Source organism: Macrotis lagotis, chromosome 2, assembly GCF_037893015.1.
Source record: "Macrotis lagotis isolate mMagLag1 chromosome 2, bilby.v1.9.chrom.fasta, whole genome shotgun sequence".
In the NCBI taxonomy this organism is placed as follows: Eukaryota; Metazoa; Chordata; class Mammalia; order Peramelemorphia; family Peramelidae; genus Macrotis; species Macrotis lagotis.
This window is the reverse complement of record NC_133659.1, coordinates 146,509,891-146,530,327: the sequence shown is the minus strand read 5'-3', so window position 1 is coordinate 146,530,327 and position 20,437 is coordinate 146,509,891. Positions and strand designations below refer to the sequence as shown.

Below are 20,437 nucleotides of genomic sequence, written 5' to 3'. Positions count from 1 at the left end.
ATTGGTTTTATAGATTTTTCTTTCTCATGGTTTTTTCCTTCTTTTGTTCTGATTTGGCTTTCACAGCATGACTAATGTGGAAATGTTAAACATGATTGTACATGGGAGGGGGGAAAGAAGGGAAGGAGGCAGAAAAACGTGGAAAGCAAAATTTTACAAAAAATCATTACATATAATTGGAAAAAATTTATATATATATATATATAATTTTTTTCCAATTATATGATATAATATATATTGAAAGAACAAGGAATTGAATCAGTAGTAAGGATTTCTAGAAGAGACACTGGGTTAGGGAAGCCAAACAGAAAAATCACGATTATTTATTATCAAGTGTCTTGAATTCCCAGGATGTTAGACATGCTTATATTCCAAATATCCTTCAGTGGGTGTGTGATCTCATTGTGATCTCATCAATATGGTTATTTCATCTGTTAGTATGATTTATAATCTAGACATGTTTTCTTTTTATATGTGGTTTTTATCTATGTTCTTTCATAACACCCACACAGAGGAGCCATCCAATATGCCTTCTTCTAGTTAAGCCTGTTGCCTGATGATGTTGTGAAGATGACCCTCTCATGCTAGAAGGTTTCAAATCATAGTGTCTGACCTAGCAAACAACAAAGTCAGACAAATCACCAGGAAGTTAACCAGCAAGAAATGAACTTTTGGACCATGATAAGCCAGTACATGAAAGAAAAGCAAATTCCAAATATAAATATAAAAAGTTGTTCTAGAGATAAATATAAGTGATTTTTAAATTATTGCTCTTTGGAAAGATGAGTGGTTATAGAAAGAAGATCCTAGATTCAGAACATTTGAGTTTGAACTTCTGTCTCTTATATTTATTTAATGTATGACTTTGAACAAGTCAACTAAACAGTATGAGTCTCAGTTTTCTCAATTAGGATTATATTCTCACTACCTACCTTACAAGGTGGTGGTGGGGGAAATAACTTCATAACTATTAAAGTACTATAAAATATGACTTGTTATGGAAATGTGAGTTATTTTAATAATTATTTTTATAACTCCCCTCCACTAGTATTGGTAATTTGAAGTTAATTATAAATTTTTATCTAATTAGATAGAAACTTCTTTGAGTCCCTGATGTTGTGCTAGGAGTAGGGGTAGGATTGGGGAGGAGGAGAGCAGGGGAGAACTTAATTAGCTATAAAAATAAGGGAATTGGGACTGAATCTCTGAGTCCTTCAGATTCTAACATTTTTAGATGGAATTCTCAAGTTATTATTCATTCCCATCTTGTTTTTCTGTTAAGACTTTCAAAGTTCCTGAGCTGTGGTTAATATTGTAGGCACTCAAATAATTGTTCAAATAATTGTTCAATATGTGATTAATTGCATGTAGAAATCATGAGATAAAAGTCATAGCATCATAGATTTATAGCTGGGGACCATCCAGTCCAACCTTTCATTTTATTCATGAGAAAGATACATCCCAAAGAGATTAAATTATTTAATGTCTTCTCTCTCTCCTACTCTCCTCAATCCTTTTCAATCTGGTTTTTTACTTCATCACACAACTGAAGCAGTCTAGAAATCTTTTAATTGCAAAGCGAAATGGTCTTTTTTTTTTTCATTCTTCCTGAGCCCTCTTCAACATTTGACATTGTTGATGACCCATTTCTCTCAGGTACTCTCCCCTTTCTCAGTTTTCTTGACAGTGTTCTCTCTTGGTTTTCTTCCTACCTATCTGAATACTCCTTTGTGATTTATTACCTATACAATTCCTTCTGACTATGGGTGTTCCCCAAGGCCCTCTCACTTACTATTGTCACCAACTCCAACCAATTTAATTATCCTCTTTATACAGATGATAATTAGGTTATATCCAGTCCTAGTATCTCTCTTGAGCCCCAGCCCTGCATCACCTGATGAACATTTTGTTTCAGATGTACTATAAACATTTTTAAACTTAACATGTCCAAAGTATAACTCATTTCTACATACCCCCCTCCAAAATTTTCCTTCTATCTTAGGTACCATGATCCTTCCAATCACCTAGTTTTATAGCCTTCATTTCATCCTTGACTTCTCACTCTCACTAACGCACATATCCACTCATTTTCCACATCTTGTTAAATGTAGCTCCACAGTCATTTCCTCTCAATGCCTATAGCTACCACTATGTCTCCCTGCCTCAATTCTCTCCCACTTCCAATCCAAGCTTCCCAGAACTTCCAAAATATTTTTCCTAAAGCTTGCTTATAGTAACCCCCTAATTCAAAAAATTTCAGTGATCCCCCTGTTACTCTAGAATCATTTGTATGTCCATGATTACACAAATAGTGAGCATTTGACTAGCAAGATTAGAACCCTTTTACTCTAAATTCAGTCCACTTCAAACTAGATTCATAATAATAAAGGAACTTTAGAAGCCATCTAGTCTAATCCTCTTATTTTGTAGATGAAGAATCTGAGGTTTAGGGAAGTTTAAGTAACTTATTTGAAGTTACAAAGCTAGTAAGGATCAGAGGCAGAATTCTAATTCAGATCCTCCAACTTTGTATTCTTTGTGCACTCTTTCTACTGTACCAACACATTGCCTACAGTTTCTATTTATATAATGAAGAAAATGAATAATTACAATCTAATATGAAAATAAGTACCTATCAAGTGAGCTGTGGATTCTTAAAAATACAGGAAGTAAGATATGGAGAATAACTGTATAGAAGAGAGGAAGTGTGGTTTAGTGGTCAGAGCCAAAGGTAGGAACTTAGGAGCATTTGTTCCACAACATTGACTCCTTGTCACATTAGATAGATTTATCTGAGCCTTAATTTCTTCTTTTTTTTAAAATAAGATTTTATTTTTTCCCCAATTATATGTTAAAACAATTTTTAACTTTTTTTTTAGTTTTGAATTTCCTCCTTCTTTCCCCTCCCCTTTTCCTGAGACAGTAAGCATTTTGATATAGATTATACATATGTAAACATTTCATCATCTATAAAATGGGATTAATAGTAATAAATAAGCTGATGCTTATTTGAAATATTATAATTTTAATATTTGTTTTCCTTAGTAGATCATTCCATTTTACCTTAATCTTATATGATTATCAAATATCTTCATATTGATACAACTTTCTTCTTCTTTTTTTGTTGTTGTTCTTGTATAGTCAGAAAAATATCCTGTTCAAGATACAGGTCTTCCTAAAGGTATGTACAATAATAGTTATTTTAATTTTATTGTAACTTTTTATTTAACTGTTTGGTTAAATGATAAAGCTAGGTTAGCCAAAATAAATCCTTTTTTTCAGAATTTAATACTATGTTATAAACAATTTTGGTGCTCATTTGATAAGCAGCAGCATCAAGTAGTGGATAGAGTGATGACCTCAGAGCCAAGAGCTGGATTTTAAACTTACCTCTGATACATAACTGGCTGTATGATTCTAGGCATGTTTATTTCTAGTGGTTTAGAGAGATCTTGAAGAAATATTGATCTATTTTGGTAAAAGAGTTTCCTCATTCATAATTCCCTATTATAATAAATTGAATTATGTGTGTGTGTATTCAATATATACACATATATAGAAGTATATGTATGCATATGTTGCTATATTATTTGACATATGACTTATTATATAAATATTCCTAAAATGGTTTTTTTGTTAAAATCTGTGAAATATTTTTCATTTTGTTTTCATCAAAACTTAGATTCCTTTTATCTATGGCCTGCTTGTGTCACATTATAAAGTGTTCCATTTGTTCACTTAAAGCTAATGAACCTGAGTACTTTCAATCTCCTGTGCCAGTACATGGCACAGACCACTGAAATCACGTGGCCTGTCTTCTATTGCTTACATTGAAGGGCAGCTTGCAAAGTTAAATTTTGTCATTGAAGCAAACCAGGTGATTGTGAGATCACAGGCCTGAACCTGTATATGAAACATTTCAACCTGATACCATTGCCAAGCCAAAAATTTGCTTTCAATCTGAGGTCTCCCTTGGGGGGAAAATGGGGTGGAAAGGGAGAGAGGAAGGGACAGGTAAACTCCCTGCAGTAAGATACAGCTGCAGATACCTGTAGTTTTTGCAGAAATAACAGAGACAGAAAACCTCTCTCTCCTCTCTCAGTGTTACCCAAGTGGGTAATTTTAGGCTCTCTTACTACCATGGAAACAGTGGGAATTCCCACCAAACTTGGGTTTCCCCAACAGTTGTCTTCTTCAGGCAAATGATCTCAAAGCTGGAGGACTGGGAGGTCCTTTCTGAGTAAGTAAGGCAAAAATAGTTATCAATTGCATAAACTAATTGCAAATGGCTCTGAGAAACTTCCCCTCCAATCTGATAAAAATAAAATACAAAATTTATACAGAATGTCCCTCAAAGTTTAAGCACAATTTAAGCACACCATATCTGTACATTTTACTCCCTGATATCATAATTAGAGATGCATTCTTATTCCTATTCTCTACCTCCTCTGCCCTCCTCACCCCCTACCTTGCTAACAATCCTGGAAAAAAGCAACAGATGATATTATTTACTTAAGCTAATATAAATCAGCTTTTTATATTAATGAGAGCCAGAGAACATTTGAGCAATGGGTACCTGAATTAGAGGGAAATTAAAAGATGGGGCACCAGGGAGAAAACAAAGAATGGCAGGAAGGAAAATCTAGGAGTGCCCAAGGTAAGCCCTGCCCACTATATTTAAAAAAAATTTTCAGGAAGAGTCAAATTTTCTAAGCTACTTGGAAATTTCCTCCTCACTTTCTTGAATAACTCCATTTTGTAATACTACGCAAAAAATAAGAAAACCTCACAATAAGGATGTTAATCAAATAATCTTTAAGGTCCCTTCTTCCAGCTTTAGTTTTCCATGATAAAAATAGCACCTGCTCAAATACACAACCATTTACCTAGGAGCTACTAAATCTCCTGAATCCCACCCCTCTCTCTCTCTCTTTTTTTCTCTCTATTTCTCTGACTCTGTCTCTGTCTATACATATATATATATATATATATATATATATATATATATATACATAATATAATTTTAAGACTTCTTTGAAATGAGTCATATCTATGATTACATTTCTTCCTCTCATATATAAATGTGTGTGATTCTTTTCAAAGAATTTATATAATATATATTGAAAGAATGTGATCATATGTGGATTTACATATATCATTTATTTCAAAGAAATTTAAAAATTTTTTACTAATAGTCATTTTTCATGTCTGATTTATTGTCTTCCTAACTTTTACCCTCCCATCCTCACCCCTTGATACTCCACACCATATCCTAGCATTATAGCTATTTCTCAACTAGTTTCAAGAAAATAGCCTGACCTTGATGGGATAGACAGCCAAATAGTTATTTCAGCAAAGCAACTGAAAGTTTATTAGCAATAGCCTCACAAGCATAGAGGATTAATGGGTTTAAGGAAATGAGAAGTACTGTAAAAAGGAAAAATGAGGGAGAGATGAAAATGTAGTACATGAAAATAGAGAATAATCAAAGATTTTATTGTAATGCAGCAAAAGTCAAGCATCAATGATACAAGTTGAAAACAGAGTTGACCAAAAAAAAAAAAAGCCAACGCTCTAAGTATAGATCTTATCATGCAAAGCCATGGTTTAACTTTTCAAGAGATATTATATCAAATGTATAGATTTCCTGTTAAAGTTAACACTTGGCGTTTAGCTTTTAAATACAATTGTTAAATGAAAATTTGAATTTTGTAAAATCTTAAATGATTCAAAATGATGCATTTCTATGAATAAAATTTATTATGGAGCTTTTGCTTATCCTTACCTACTTGAAGAAATTATATGATTTATATCCTTTAAAATATCACTTTACAAAAATGACAAATTCTGTAAGTTGATAAAACTTGCTTCAATCATGCATCTGGTGAAAACTTGTAAATTGTCCCTTGTATTTATCATATAAATTAAACCAACAATAGTCTTTTTATTTGACATTTAAAATGAGGCCTTACTAATTCAAAACAGTTGGATTGTAGAAAGACCTAACTGAATTAGTAAGAAGAAAAAAATATATAACTTTTTTTAAATGAAGTGAAATTACTTTCACCTTTACTAAATTCATCCTCACGTGTTTCCATGCCTCATTGAGGCATGGAGATGACTCAGTGTTCTCAAAGAGTGTGTCAGTGGGTCACAAGCTCTGGCAAGTCCTAACACACTGAGTTCTAACAAAATAGAAATTTATTTGAGCCTGTCTAATTTAATGGATGAGTAATTTGTAACTGTATGATATTTTTATATAGTTAAAATAATAAACTTCTTTAAAAGTTTACTGTTAGAGGTAGGTTAAACATACCCTATGTAATTTTGGCTAATTTACCTAACAAATTCTGTTTCCATAGTTAATACAAAGGTAGTCTGTAGTTCAGACCAAATTAGAGGGTTCAAGTTAATATAATTTTACTATATATGTCAAGAATAGGCAATACATTTTTCGTTATCAATATCTTTAATGAGATAAAAATGTTATTCCTTTTTTTACAATTATGTCACTGCCATTGAGTAAATGTTGAAATTTTTCCTATGGTAGCACTCAAGACTTGTCTGATCTGCTAAATTTTTCTATAATATACCTGTAAATTTAGTATGAACATCATACTAACATTTGGAGCAAAGTGGCAGAGGATTAATTTGTAGAATACATCTCATGGGAATGACTGATTTCCATGGTTCCAGTTTTCTTCGCAACTGATGGAAAGCACTGGCTTAATAAATGCAAGCACTGGCTTAATAAATAGGAACATTTTCTGAACAATGGCCCCCATCTTGTTAGAGAAACCTCGTTTCTGAGCCCCACAACAGTAGGAACTATGAAGGTACATAAATAAGTGTTCCCTTCAGTTAGGCACAATCACATTTTATGACCTTCACTTTCTCTAAAAAAAAATTGCCTAACAGGTACTCTTAACAAATTTTTATAGCATTCTCTAAAAATTTGTCTTGATTCCAGGTCTTCGAATGTATCTAAAATCACCTCACAATAACCCTGGGAGATGGGCACCATTATCCCCATTTCACAGATGTGTAAACTGAGATTGAGGAAATTTAAGTTACTTAAGATTGAACATCTAGATGGTGTCTAAAGGTAGAATTTGAACTCATGACTTCATGGTTCCTCCATAAACTACAATACTGTGCTTGTAATAGTATTTTAAAAAATATATTAGAAAAATCACATCTGTTTAGACATTCATCTTTTGATTTTTCCTTAGTTTCTAAAAACATAGTAAACATTTCTTTATCTGCTACCCACACCTAGATGCCCCATATGAAGTCTACATTACAAATATTATGTGCTTTATAGTTTAAATTTGTGTGTGATAAATTTGCCAACCAACTTCATAACTATTGATTCAATTTTAAAATGAGAACCCCTAACCCATACTCTTTTCCAAACACCCTCCTCACTTTAGCTACAGTGCCAATTTTAGGTCAAGACAGATTGATCAGGAAAAAAATAGCAAAAGGCAGAACAACTGCATAGGAATATCCTTTGAGCCACACCTCCCTGTTTGTTTTTAGTTTGGGGAGTGGTTTGTGGAAGGGGAAGGGAGGCAGAGAGAGAGAGAGAGCAGTGAAGTACTTTAAATGCCTTATTTATATAAAAACTGCCAAACTTGAGTTATAAAAATTGACCTAGGAATTCAGGAAAATGAACAGAAAATACTATGAATTTGTTTTGCAATTATATGTCAACTATTGTGAGAATCAGGACCTAAGTCTCAATATCTAGGATCTTTTTGAAGGAAGGTATCCATCCAATTGACATGGTTGATATCAACAGGAATAGAGGAAAGACTACAAAAATTACAATTCCTATCCCTAGCTAATTTTTTAAATTAATAAGGGTCGAACCTTAAATGTGAAAGGTCTAATTGTAAAATGCCTTCATTTTTTTTAGAAAATCATACATGTAAAGAATTAGTATAAATCTGCTTTGAATTTCCCAGCTTCTTTAAAAAGTAAAAATAGTTTGAAGATGTACCCTGAGTCTCCATTGCATAATATAGAAGGAAAAGATTGTAAGTTATATGATTCAAGCTAAAAAATCTAGCTGAACTTCATTCTCATTTTTAATTGATGGTATAATTTATACACTGTGGGACTTTTAACACAGTTGGAAACTGTGACATGAAGCCATGAGTGACAGAAGACATGTCAACTTGAAGCAATTTTTGGAAGGTGTTATAGATTGACCCTCCCCCATGCCCCCCCCACACAATTCCTTTCTATCTTTTAAGTGTTCAGAAGGAAACCACAAGAAAACAGAAACTATATTGCTTTGATTCTTTAGTACTGAGTTCTAAAGAAACCAAGTCTGAATATACTTTCTAGTGTGTAACATGAATAGTAGGATACCAAGTAATGACCTAATACCACTTCTTCAAACAGAATGCTTGTCAAGCAAATGACCAAGATCACTTAAGGTACCTTTTTGTAGGAGGGATGAATGTATGTCAATTTTGTTGGTATTCCTTTATATCAAGTTTTGTGTCTTGTCTTTCTTAGCTGGGGAATATAATTCAATTACATTGAAAGTTCCACCAAGTTCTGACATAATACATCAGGTAAGGAAAATACTTTAAACTATAATTTTTGGAACTTTGTCTACTCTTATGATGCTTCAAGTTTTTATCTTGACTTTTGAGTTTTTTTCCTCCCCTTTGGCATTCTTTAAAAATAATTGTGAGCTGGGGCAGCTAGGTGGCACAGTGGATAGAGCACTGGCCCTGGAGTCACGAGTACTTGAGTTCAAATCCGGTCTCAGACACTTAATAATTGCCTAGCTGTGTGGCCTTGGGCAAGCCACTTAACTCCATTTGCCTTGCAAAAAAAAAACTGAAAAAAATAATTGTGAGCTAAATACAGAAATGCTAAATCAGTTCAAATATGAGAAAATAGAAATGAACTCTTGAAAAATCAAGAAAGAAATTATAGAGTTAAAAATTCCTGCAGCAAAATAAACTCAATTTGTTAGAAGATACATTTAAGCTTACTATAATTTTATGATAATTTTCATCAGAAGCAATGAATAGGCTATTAAAAGATTTTTTAAATAAAAATCAGTGGAATTATAATTTTAATAATTAAAAAAATTTCCAATTACATGTAAAGATAATTTTTAACATTCTTTTTAAAAAAACTGAGTTCCAAATTTTCTCCCTCCTCTCATTTCTTCTTTTCTCCCTACTCTCTAAAATAGCAAATAATTGATATATGTTATATATGTGCAAATATGTAAAATTATTGGAATTGTGATTTTGGAATGAATTATTGTATTGTATCCCAATAAAACCAATCATCTCTACAATTTGCCTTTTTAAAAATATCAAATTTCAAAATGATTGTTTTTTTGGGGAAAAAAATCTGATACTTAGAAATTTGTTAACTAAAGAGTAAGATTTTAAATAATCATTGTGGTATTTTTTTAATTCATAATCCTGACTTTGAAATGCATTTCTGTCTTCCTGATGAAAGTTAATGATTTATCTCTGTAAATTAGAAATGATAGTTGCTTTCATTCATTTTCCACTTGGTATGATATGAAAGGGAAAGTGTGATAGTATTTGTTTTTGTTTTTGGTGAAGTAAAAACTGTTGTGCTTGTTTACAGTACTGTATTCTAAGAACAAGAGTTTCACTATGATTATTAAAATAACCAGATGTTGCACAAAGAATTAAAAGCCAAAGACAGCATTAGAAAAAATTAAAAATAATTTAAGGTGTTTTTCTTTTAATTGGTGAAGCTACCTGGAATACTAGATAGCAATGCTGGCCTCAGAATCAAGAAGACTAGAGTTCCACTTTAACCTCAGACATAGACTGACTGCATGACCCTGGACAAGTCATTTCATTTCTCTGTGTTTGCCATCATCTGTCTGAGATGACCAGATGTAGAACTTGATGCTGCCTGAATGGTAGAAGAGATTCTTAACCAGGTGTCACAACAGTTGAAATCTTGGGTCTATACAGAGAAGAAAAAAATGTGTTATTCATTTAGAGTTAAAGGAAACTCAAGTTAAATATATTTAATGGCAAAAATTCATTCCTTTTGTAAATCAAAATACCATTGGGGTAGACATTTAAAAAATGCACATTTTGGGGAAAAAATCTGATAGTCAGATGTTTGTTTACCAGAAAGTGAAATTTTAAAGTTCTTTTTTCAATTTTTATATCATTCTATGCAGAATCAGATCTCAAGTATAGATTTTGTCTTTTAGTATAGTTTTCTTTTTAAAGAAATGGCATTTGTTAGCAAACAAGGAAGCAAAATCTCAGGGTAAGGTTTTGTTTTTTGTTTCTGGTTTTGGTTCTTTTTGCATTGATTTAACATGACTCAACTTAGATACTTTTGACCAAAAGTCATACTTTTTTGTTGTTGTTGTTCAGCTATTTTTCAGTCATATTTGGTTCTTCATGACCATGTTTGGCGTTTTCTTGGCAAAGTTCACTGGAGTAGTTTGCCATTTCCTTCTCTAGCTCATTTTAGAGAGGAGGAAATTGAGGCAACAGGGTTAAGGGACTTGCCCAGGGTCACATAGCTAATATCTGAGGTCAGATTTGAAGTCAATCAAGAGGAGCCTTCCTGACTTCAGGCCTAGTACTTTATCCTCTTTACTGGTTTACTGCCCTCTATTGTATAGTAAACACTTTATTTTCAACAGTTCTTAAAAAAGTTCTAGGATTTCAATTTGGTGAAGGAGATGATTATGAAAAGAAACGGTTCATCTATGAGAAAGAAATTGGTTTAGGGATGTTAACATTGGTCTTTCAGTACCTCATCACATTTTTAGTGTTGTCCATTTCAGAAACTTAGAACTCATTAGCAAAATTGTGCAATGACTAGCATGTGCTAAAACTATATTTAGAGTATTAAATATTTCTAGAAGCATGTCTTGCCTCAAGGTATGCTGGTCCTGTCCTGCACCTTCCATAAACATGAGGTAAATTTTTAACAAGACAAATTTGTATGTTTGTTTAGTCTTGCTTTTAAAAATTAGCCTGCAATAAATCTTTTATTATTAAATTGTAATATTCTTGGGCAGGTAAATTCACCTTGGTAATAAAATGTTGTGGAATAGGATGTTGTATCCCATTGTATTCTACTGCAGTTAATGCTGTTGATTCTCTCAGACCACATCTCCCCATCTATGTAGCCTTTTCTCCTCTTTTTTCTAAATTTTCTCTGTCTGTGTACAAAGAACAATTTAAAATGATAAATACCATTTTAAAAACTTCAACCATTCCTTGTCTCAAATTTATTGCCTTTTATTTTAGTCAAGTTCTTAATCAATGCCAGGCATTGTGATAGGTTCTGGGAACAAAAGAAAAAAAAATGAAGCTGTTCCTGTCCTTAAGAAGTCAATATTCTACTGGCAAAGTGTTTTGTAAACCTTAACACACTATAAAAATGTGAATTAATGTTATTTTGAAAATGTAGACCAGTAAAGAAGCTCACCTTATTAAGGAAGTTTGATCTGAAATCAAGGAGTGGTTTTGACAATAGATAAACTTTAAATTTTAGATTTGTTGTTGAGTTCAGTAATGTCTGACTCTTTGTGACTGTAGACCACACTGTCCATGAGATTTTCTTGGCAAAGAAACTGGAATGTTTTGCCATTTCCTTCGCCAGTGTATTAAGGATAGTTGAAAGACTAACACCAAAAAAAAAAAAAACCACCTGATAATTAGATACTGATAATTAGACCATCAAGAGACAGATTAACTTTACTATTTTGTCCCAAGTTTGTCATTATAAAATTATTACACCAGTGCTCTACCCAGCATTAAGTAACACCATGGTGTCTTAGTAACATGGAAAAGATCTCCCCAGAAAGCTAGGGTCTCCCACTGTGTCCAGACCTTCACTAGAAGGCCATGGGGTAGGGGTGGCTAGGTGGCGTAGTGGATAAAGCACCGGCCTTGGAGTCAGGAATACCTGAGTTCAAATTTGGCCTCAGACACTTAATAATTACCTAGCCATGTGGCCTTGGGCAAGCCACTTAACTCCGTTGCCTTGCAAAAAAAAAAAAAGACCATGGGGTTTTGGAAGAGGCAGTGAGAAGGATGTCTTTGCACAACACTCTATTCTCTATAATCAACATAATGTTGATGGAAAGTCATGCTATCATTCATATGATGTCATGGTCATTTTCTGTTACGAAGGACAACAATTAAGACAAACAGAGGCTAAGTGACTTGCCTAGGATCTTATAGCTAGTGACTGACATCATATTTGAATTCAGGTCTTTCTGACTCTAGAATCAGCGCTCTAAACACTGGGTAACTTTACTGCCTCCCAAATGTTAGATAACATCCAAAAAAAATTAGGTATCAAGTTTTGCTTGAATTTAGCTACATAACAGTGATGGAATTAAGCTGTTACTTAATGAGAATTATTCAGATTTATTTTGAAGAGAAATTTCAAAGAGAAATTCTGTTCCAAGTTAAAGGAAATTGAGTTCATTCCCAACTCTACTACTTCCCAACTATGTGACTATGGACAGACCAACTGTATGAGTTTTAGTTTCCTCATCTATAAAATGGGAAAAACTTTACTAGAATAACCAACCTCACAAGAGTTTGATATGGGGATCCATTGAAGTAATGTATCATCTATGATTATTATTCAGAGGTTATTTGACTTTTTGGATATTGGACTATGCTTGAAATTAGAAAGACCTGTATTATTCAGAAATATATTTATATTAACTGTGTGACCATGGTCAAGACTCTTATTTCTTAACTCTCCCAGGTAAATCTTTTAATACTGTTAAGTTACGGGTCATTTGCTTTGTAACTTTAGGCAAATCATCTAATCAATAAACAAGCCTGTATTGTCTACTAAGTTCTAGGTGCTAGGGATACAAGGACAAAAATGAAACAGTCCTACTTTCAAGAAGCTTATAATCACTGGAGAAGATGATTATGAAAATGATGATGATGATGATGATATTGATGATGCTTATCCTTCATTCTTGAAGATGATTTTGAAATTAGGGAAGTGATGCCATAATAAGCAAGTAAATTGGATTTTAATGAGGGAGTGCTGTGCTAAATAGTTAGCCTCACTTTATCCTCTGGAGCTGTCTGGGTCTGGTGGCCAAATACAATCAGGATTACCAGAGATGACCCCAGATGTGAGGGAGTCCAGGTTAAGTGACTTGTCCAGGGTCACACAACTAACAAGAGGCAAATGTCTGAGGCCAAATTTGAATTCAACTCCTCCTAAGTCCAGAGTTGGTTCTCTATCCATTATACCATCTAGCTGCGCCAAGTGGGGGAACTAACATGAACATGAATAAGTATATATAAAATAAACTAAGGGCAAATTTGGAGGAAGAGGAAATATAGGAGATGAAGAAGGTAGTGCTTGAGCAGAGGAGTTTGGGAGTGAGGGGACAGTTTCTCTCATTTCTGTAGATCTGCATCTGTTCTATAACCTGGCCTTAGAAAATTGCCTAAGGCACTGAGAGGTTAAAGGTCTGGGTCATATAAGAAACATGTGACAGAAGTGGGATTTTAACCCATCTTCCTGACTGAGTAAACAACTATTTATTAATCTAAGATGATCTCTTGAGTACAGTTTGATGAAAATAAGAGATCTGAGGAGGTGGTAGTCAAGGGGTAGGGCATAGGAGGCATGAGAGTCATCTAATACAAAGGCTTCATAATTTCCTCTAGCTTTTTTCAGCTGCTTGTAAGCAGAAATGGAGGAGGTGGAGAACAGTAATAGTTCACAGTTTGGGGCTTGGCAAGGTTTGAATATTGATTGGGGGGGTGAGGGTAACAGTGAATTCAAAAATAGAGGACTCAGTTGAACTGTAGGGAAAATTTTAACATTGGAGGAAAAGAAAGTTGGATAAGGGATGGTAGGCTAGGGTAGGTAATGGTGTATGTGAAGATTAAGGGTCCCAGGTAGGGTTTGATAGGGTTAAAGCAGAATGGCATAATTACTCAAGTTCCCTTAAATGAGAGGAGGAGTTGGGATAGCCAGAAAGATTCTGAGTCTGATATTGAACTTTTTTCTTTTAAATAGTATTTTATTTTTTCCAATTACATGTAAAGATAATTTTAAACATTCTTTTTTTTATAAACTATCAAATTGATACTGAATTTCTTTCTTGAGAAAGGAATTCATCTCTCTGATGCTCAATTTCCCCATAAAATGGGGGTAATAATTGTCAATGCCTTGAAGAATCAATTGAAATAATATATGTAAAACACTTTGCAAACCTTAAAACATTATGTAAATGTCAGCTGTTATTTTACATGATTTTTTTTTAAGATTTGTAAAAAAAATGTTCACATATTGTCTTTGGATGTAACTCATCCAGGCTTAATATCTTGAACTCATTGATGGTAACTAGGTGCTGTATAACAATCTCCTCACTTATCTTAGGTTTCAGTACTATTAAGTATTAAGTATTCATGTTCTAAACTTTTCAGTCAGAAGATTGCTATTTTAATTTAAAAGAAAGAACAAGGTAAACAGGAAATCATTTGTTCTGATTTTAATGAATGGTGGGAGTCAAATTAACAACTAGTTCTCTGCCCAAATGACTATTTTAAGTATATAAAAATATTTACCAAAAGATAGTTTAATATTTCATTCATTTAATATTCAAATAAAAAACAATAAAAGAGCCACACAAAACTAGATTATATTGCTCACAATAAGTAAATGTATCCTTATAAAGCGAAATCAGTCATATGACCATAGCAGCCAATGTTGAAAGATATGCAGAAACAAAAGTCATTCATTCTACTATTCTCACTCTTTTTTTTCTTCTACTGCTATGACTTCCAAAATGGGCGATATGATAATCCTTGAAATCCACCTTTCTATTGCTTCATTGTATCCCAGTTTCCTATTAGTTTCACCATTCAGGGAACACCAGAGCACTCACTTGGGGGAAATTTGGGAGTAACACAAAGCAGAAACAAATGACAACTTGTCACCCACTGGTATTTGGTACTTTTTTTCTTTACCTTATATGTTTGTTTACTGTTGTAACAAAAATGAGGGAATTAAAATGTTGCATTTCATCAATGGTATATTGAGTTTTTAAAAAATGAATAAATACTACATGCATAGTTTCATCAATTTTTTTTCACCTATAGACAGAATGAACATTACTACAGGTGCTTAGAAAACATTGTTGCACAGTTGAACATTAAAAAAAAAGAGTAAGGAATGTAACATTTTATTTCTCCATTGGGTGTCTGCCCAGGTACCCACCTAGAGAGAAACCATTTTAACTGGTTCACCACACTCAACATAAAATTAGGTATTGGTTGTGCTGAACTAGTGTGAACCAGCTGAATCCCACCACTGACTTTTCTCCTTGTCCTATCCATCTTAAATAGCATTCTGACTTCTTTTGATGTATATATCTCTCATACCTATCAACTCTTTTAGCCTTACTTAGCATTCATTGCTCCTTCTAGTTTGCGGAGTCCTGCCAAAGTCTACTTCTTTTTCTGATTATACATTTCCTGGAATATATCTTATATATCACTTCTTGTATACAAAGTCATCATTGGTAATGTGCTATATAACTTACTTACTTGCCATTTGTCATTCCACTGTCCTTTGGCTCACCCACAATTTTCATTCTTTAGAGATTATGTTGTCCCATGATTTGTAGGCATATAACATTACTAAGAAAATATTAGTGTTAAAGAGATGAATCTTTTTCAGAAAATAGCTTTAAATCATTAAAAATGCTATATGGTTCATCAAATTCCTTTATCTTATTTAGTCAGTATGTGACTGTGAAAATATGTTCTGCTACACACTATCATTTGCTTAAGCCTGCTTGTTTATTTCTCATATGTTTATAAAGTATGCTTTTAACATTCATTTAAGGTAGATGTAAATTCTTGGGATTTTATATAGAAAAAAGGTAAGTCAAGTGTCTCCTACGGCCATAACTCACTAGAAGGAAGATGTTAAGATCTGAAGGATAAATTGACAGATTTTGCTCATGCCCACAAAATTCATCATTTATGCCCCAACTCAGAGAATTTAATGAAATGTTCAATAACATTTGGTTACAGCTTAATAATGATAATTTCAGGAAAGGAGTATCTCATGCATTTGTACAGTCTAATGTGGATCATTTTATTCCAGGGAAAATTGAAGTTTCTAAAGAACAGATATTAATAACAGATGGGCAGCTAGGTGGTGAAGTGGCTAGAATGCCAGGTCCAGAGTGTGGAAAACTCATCTTCCTGAGTTCAAATTTGACCTCAGAGACTTTTTTCCTAGCTGTGTGACCCTGGACAAGTCACCCTGTTTGCCTTAGTTCCTCATCTGTAAAATGAAATTAAAAAGAAATGGCAAACACTCCATTATCTTTGCAAAGGCAAACTTCAAAAGAGATCACAAAGAGTCAGACATGACTGCAATGACTAAACAACACAAGTCTGATTAGAACATGAGGTTTAGTTAATCAATCTTTGTTTCTCATTACTATTTCCTTGAGTTTCAAGAAATGAGAAATCAACTGAGGACGAAGATTTTGAGGGGACATACAAGAAGGTTGTCACAAAGGCTTTTATTTTTTAAACTGAAAAGAGGTACATCCTTAGGGTTTTGGGTTAAGAAAAAAATTAAAGTATATGAAAGCTATCTTACTCATAGTAACTCAATATTTGTATCTCTTATGGTGTGGATAACTATTTTGAAATTCATCAGATTCTTTTTAATGGAGTCTTTAATGGCCATTTCTAGTTTACAGTAGTAGATGAATTTAATGGTATGTATTGCTCAAAAAATTGTCTTTCTTCTTCCCTCTTCTCTTCCATGTATATAAGATTGAATTTAGAGGGGAAATACTTTCTATATTTCTATATATTCTATATTTATGCTCAAACTTTTCAAGAGTTATTTAATTAACTTAGTGTTTTTAAATTAAGTTTTGAACTTTTTGAAGTTTAACAATCAAGGTTTAATGTTTGAGATTTTAAAATTAAACAAATACACTTACTTGAGAACTAAAAAAATTAAATAAATATCTTCTTTCCTGTGATAGTGAATTATTTGATGAATTCAATGTATCTTCAAAGTACTTTTTATAATCAGTCAAAATGTATATAATAAGGCAAAGTGTAATGCAGGATATCCCAAAACTCTGACTATTTTTAAGTTATTAAAGTTTAAAAGTTTTAACATCTAATTAAACTGCACTCAGACTTTTGAGACATCCTCTATCTATAACCTTATATTCATGACTATCAGTTTTCTTTTTCCTTGAAATGTACTAAAATCAATGGACATTAAAATGCAAATTTCCCATTTATTTAAAAGGCATTGTAAAGTTTTAAAAAATGGACATAGAGGTTGTTAGTTGTCGATGTCCTCTTAGTCACATTTTTAAAAAATAACACTGTTCCTGATTTTTCCCCATTCATTTATAATGTAAGTTCTTTTCTGTTTTTGAGATCTTGAGAACTGATTTCTCATTTCTCTTAAAATTGTTTTGCTTCCAGAATGAATTTCTTCTATCTATTCTGGTTTGATCTATCCTTTTAATTACATCTTTTCCCCCCTCTTAAGTATTTTTTCCAATTATATGTAAAGATAGTTTTCAACATTTATTTTGAGTTTAAATTCATTTATTTATTCATTCATTCATTCACTTATTTATTTATTTATTTGTTTGTTTGTTTGTTTGTTTATTTATTTATTTATTTTAGGTTTTTGTGAGGCAAATTGGGGTTAAGTGGCTTGCCCAAGGCCACACAGCTAGGTAATTATTAAATGTCTGAGACCAGATTTGACCCAGGTACTCCTGACTCCAAGGCCGGTGCTTTATCCACTACACCACCTAGCCGTCCCAAATTTATTTTTATTAAAGATATTATTTGAGTTTTACAATTTTCCCCCATCTTGCTTCCCCGCCCCCACAGAGAGCACTGTCAGTCTTTACTTTGTTTCCATGTTGTACCTTGATCCAAATTGGGTGTGATGAGAGAGAAATCATATCCTTAAAGAGAAAAGAAGTCTAAGAGGTAACAAGATCAGACATACATATACCACAGTTTGCTAAGCCATTCCCCAATTGAAGGACATTAACTGGATTTCCAATTCTTTGTCACTACAAACAGGACTGTTATAAATATTTTTGTACAAGTAATGTTTTTACCCTTTTTCCTCATCTCTTCAGGGTACAGACCCAGTAGTGGTATTTCTGGGTCAAAGGGTATGCACATTTTTGTTGCCCTTTGGGCATAGTTCCAAATAGCTCTCCAGAAGGGTTGGGTGAGTTCACAGCTCCACCAACAGTGTAATAGTGTCCCAGATTTCCCACATCCCTTCCAACAATGATCATTATCCTTCCTGGTCATACTGGCCAATCTGAGAGGTGTGAAGTGGTACCTCAGAGAAGCTTTAATTTGCATTTCTCTAATAATTAATAATTTAGAGCATTTTTTCATATGGCTATGGATTACTTTGATCTCATCTGTAAATTGCCTTTGCATATCCTTTGACCATTTGTCAATTGGGGAATGACTTTTTGTTTTAAAAATATGACTCAGTTCTCTGCATATTTTAGAAATGAGTCCTTTGTCAGAATCATTAGTTGTAAAGATTGTTTCCCAATTTATTACATTTCTTTTGATCTTGGTTACAGTGGTTTTATCTGTGCAAAAGCTTTTTAATTTAATGTAATCAAAATCATCTAATTGGTTTTTGGTGATGTTCTCCAACTCTTCCTTAGTCATAAACTGTTCCCCTTTCCATAGATCTGACAGGTAGACTAGTCCTTGATCTTCTAATTGCTTATAGTATTGTTTTTTATGTCTATGTCCTGTAACCATTTGGATCTTATCTTCGTAAAGGGTGTGAGGTGTTGGTCTAATCTAAGTTTCTTCCATACTAACTTCCAATTATCCCAGAAATTTTTATCAAAGAGGGAGTTTTTATCCCAATGGCCGGACTCTTTGGGTTTATCAAACAGCAGATTACTATAATCATCTCCTGCCTTTACACCTTGTCTATTCCACTGGTCCACCACTCTATTTCTTAGCCAATACCAAACAGTTTTGATGACTGATGCTTTATAATATAATTTTAGATCGGGTAGGGCTAAGCCACCTTCTTTTGCACTTTTTTTCATTAAACTCCTGGCAATTCTTGACTTTTTATTTCTCCATATGAATTTACTTACAATTTTTTCTAACTCGTTAAAGTAATTTTTTTGAATTTTGATTGGTAGGGCACTAAACAGATAGTTCAGTTTCGGTAGAATTGTCATTTTTATTATATTAGTTCTACCTATCCATGAGCAGTTGATATTTGCCCAGTTATTTAAATCTAATTTAATTTGTGTGAGAAGTGTTTTATAATTGTTTACAAAAAGATTCTGCATCTGTCTTGGCAAATAGACTCCCAAATATTTTATATTGTCTGAGGTTACTTTGAATGGGATTTTTCTTTCTAGCTCTTCCTGATGTTTCTTGCTAGATATATATAGAAAAGTTGAGGATTTATGAGAGTTTATTTTATAACCTGCAACTTTGCTAAAATTGCTAATTGTTTCCAGTATTTTTTTGGATGATTTCTTGGGATTCTCTAGGTAGACCATCATGTCATCTGCAAAGATTGAGAGTTTTGTCTCTTCCTTCCCAATTCGAATTCCTTCAATTTCTTTTTCTTCTCTAATTGCTGATGCTAACTTTTCTAATACAATAGTGAATAGTATTAGTGATAATGGGCACCCTTGTTTCACTCCTGATCTTATTGCAAATGCCTCTAGCCTCTCCCCTTTGAATATAATGCTTATTGATGGTTTAAGATAGATTATTGCTCATTATTTTAAGGAACAATCCATTTATTCCTACACTCTCTGGTGTTTTTCAGAGGAATGGATGGTGTATTTTGTCAAAAGCTTTTTCATCATCTATTGATCTGATCATATGATTTCTGATAGGTTTGTTGTTGATATAATTGAGTATACTTTGTTTTCCTAATACTGAACCAACCCTGCATTCCTGGGATAAATCCTACTTCAGGATAATGTATTATCCTATTGATAACTTGTAATCATTTTGCTAAGATTTTATTTAAGATTTTTGCATCTCATCATGGAAATAGGTTTATAATTTTCTTTCTCTGTTTTAACTCTTCCTGGTTTAGGCTATTATTAAGTGTTTCTGTTACTGTGTACAGTGTTCTCCTGGTTCTACTCACTTTACTCAGCATTAATTCATATATATATCCAGGTTTCTCTGAAATTCATCTGCTCATCATTTCTTATAGCACAGTAGTATTCCTTTACATTCATATGTCACAACTTGTTCAGCCATTTCCTAAATGATGTGCAACCCCTCAATTTCCCAATTCTTTGCCCCAACAAAAAGAGGTATTATAAATATTTTTGTACATGTGAATCCCTTCCCCCTTTTTT

The 20,437-nt window shown here is 33.0% G+C and overlaps 1 protein-coding gene across 1 annotated transcript in view; it reads left to right on the top strand.

Moving 5' to 3' along the window:
• The window catches only part of EDARADD (EDAR associated via death domain), a 141,379-nt gene that overhangs the window by 71,510 nt on the left and 49,432 nt on the right, over positions 1–20,437 (top strand). The window contains exons 4-5 of the mRNA XM_074220917.1: positions 3,142–3,181; positions 8,530–8,588. Of these exons, the coding sequence (XP_074077018.1) occupies positions 3,142–3,181; positions 8,530–8,588 (99 nt within the window). The remainder of the gene's footprint in view (positions 1–3,141; positions 3,182–8,529; positions 8,589–20,437) is intronic.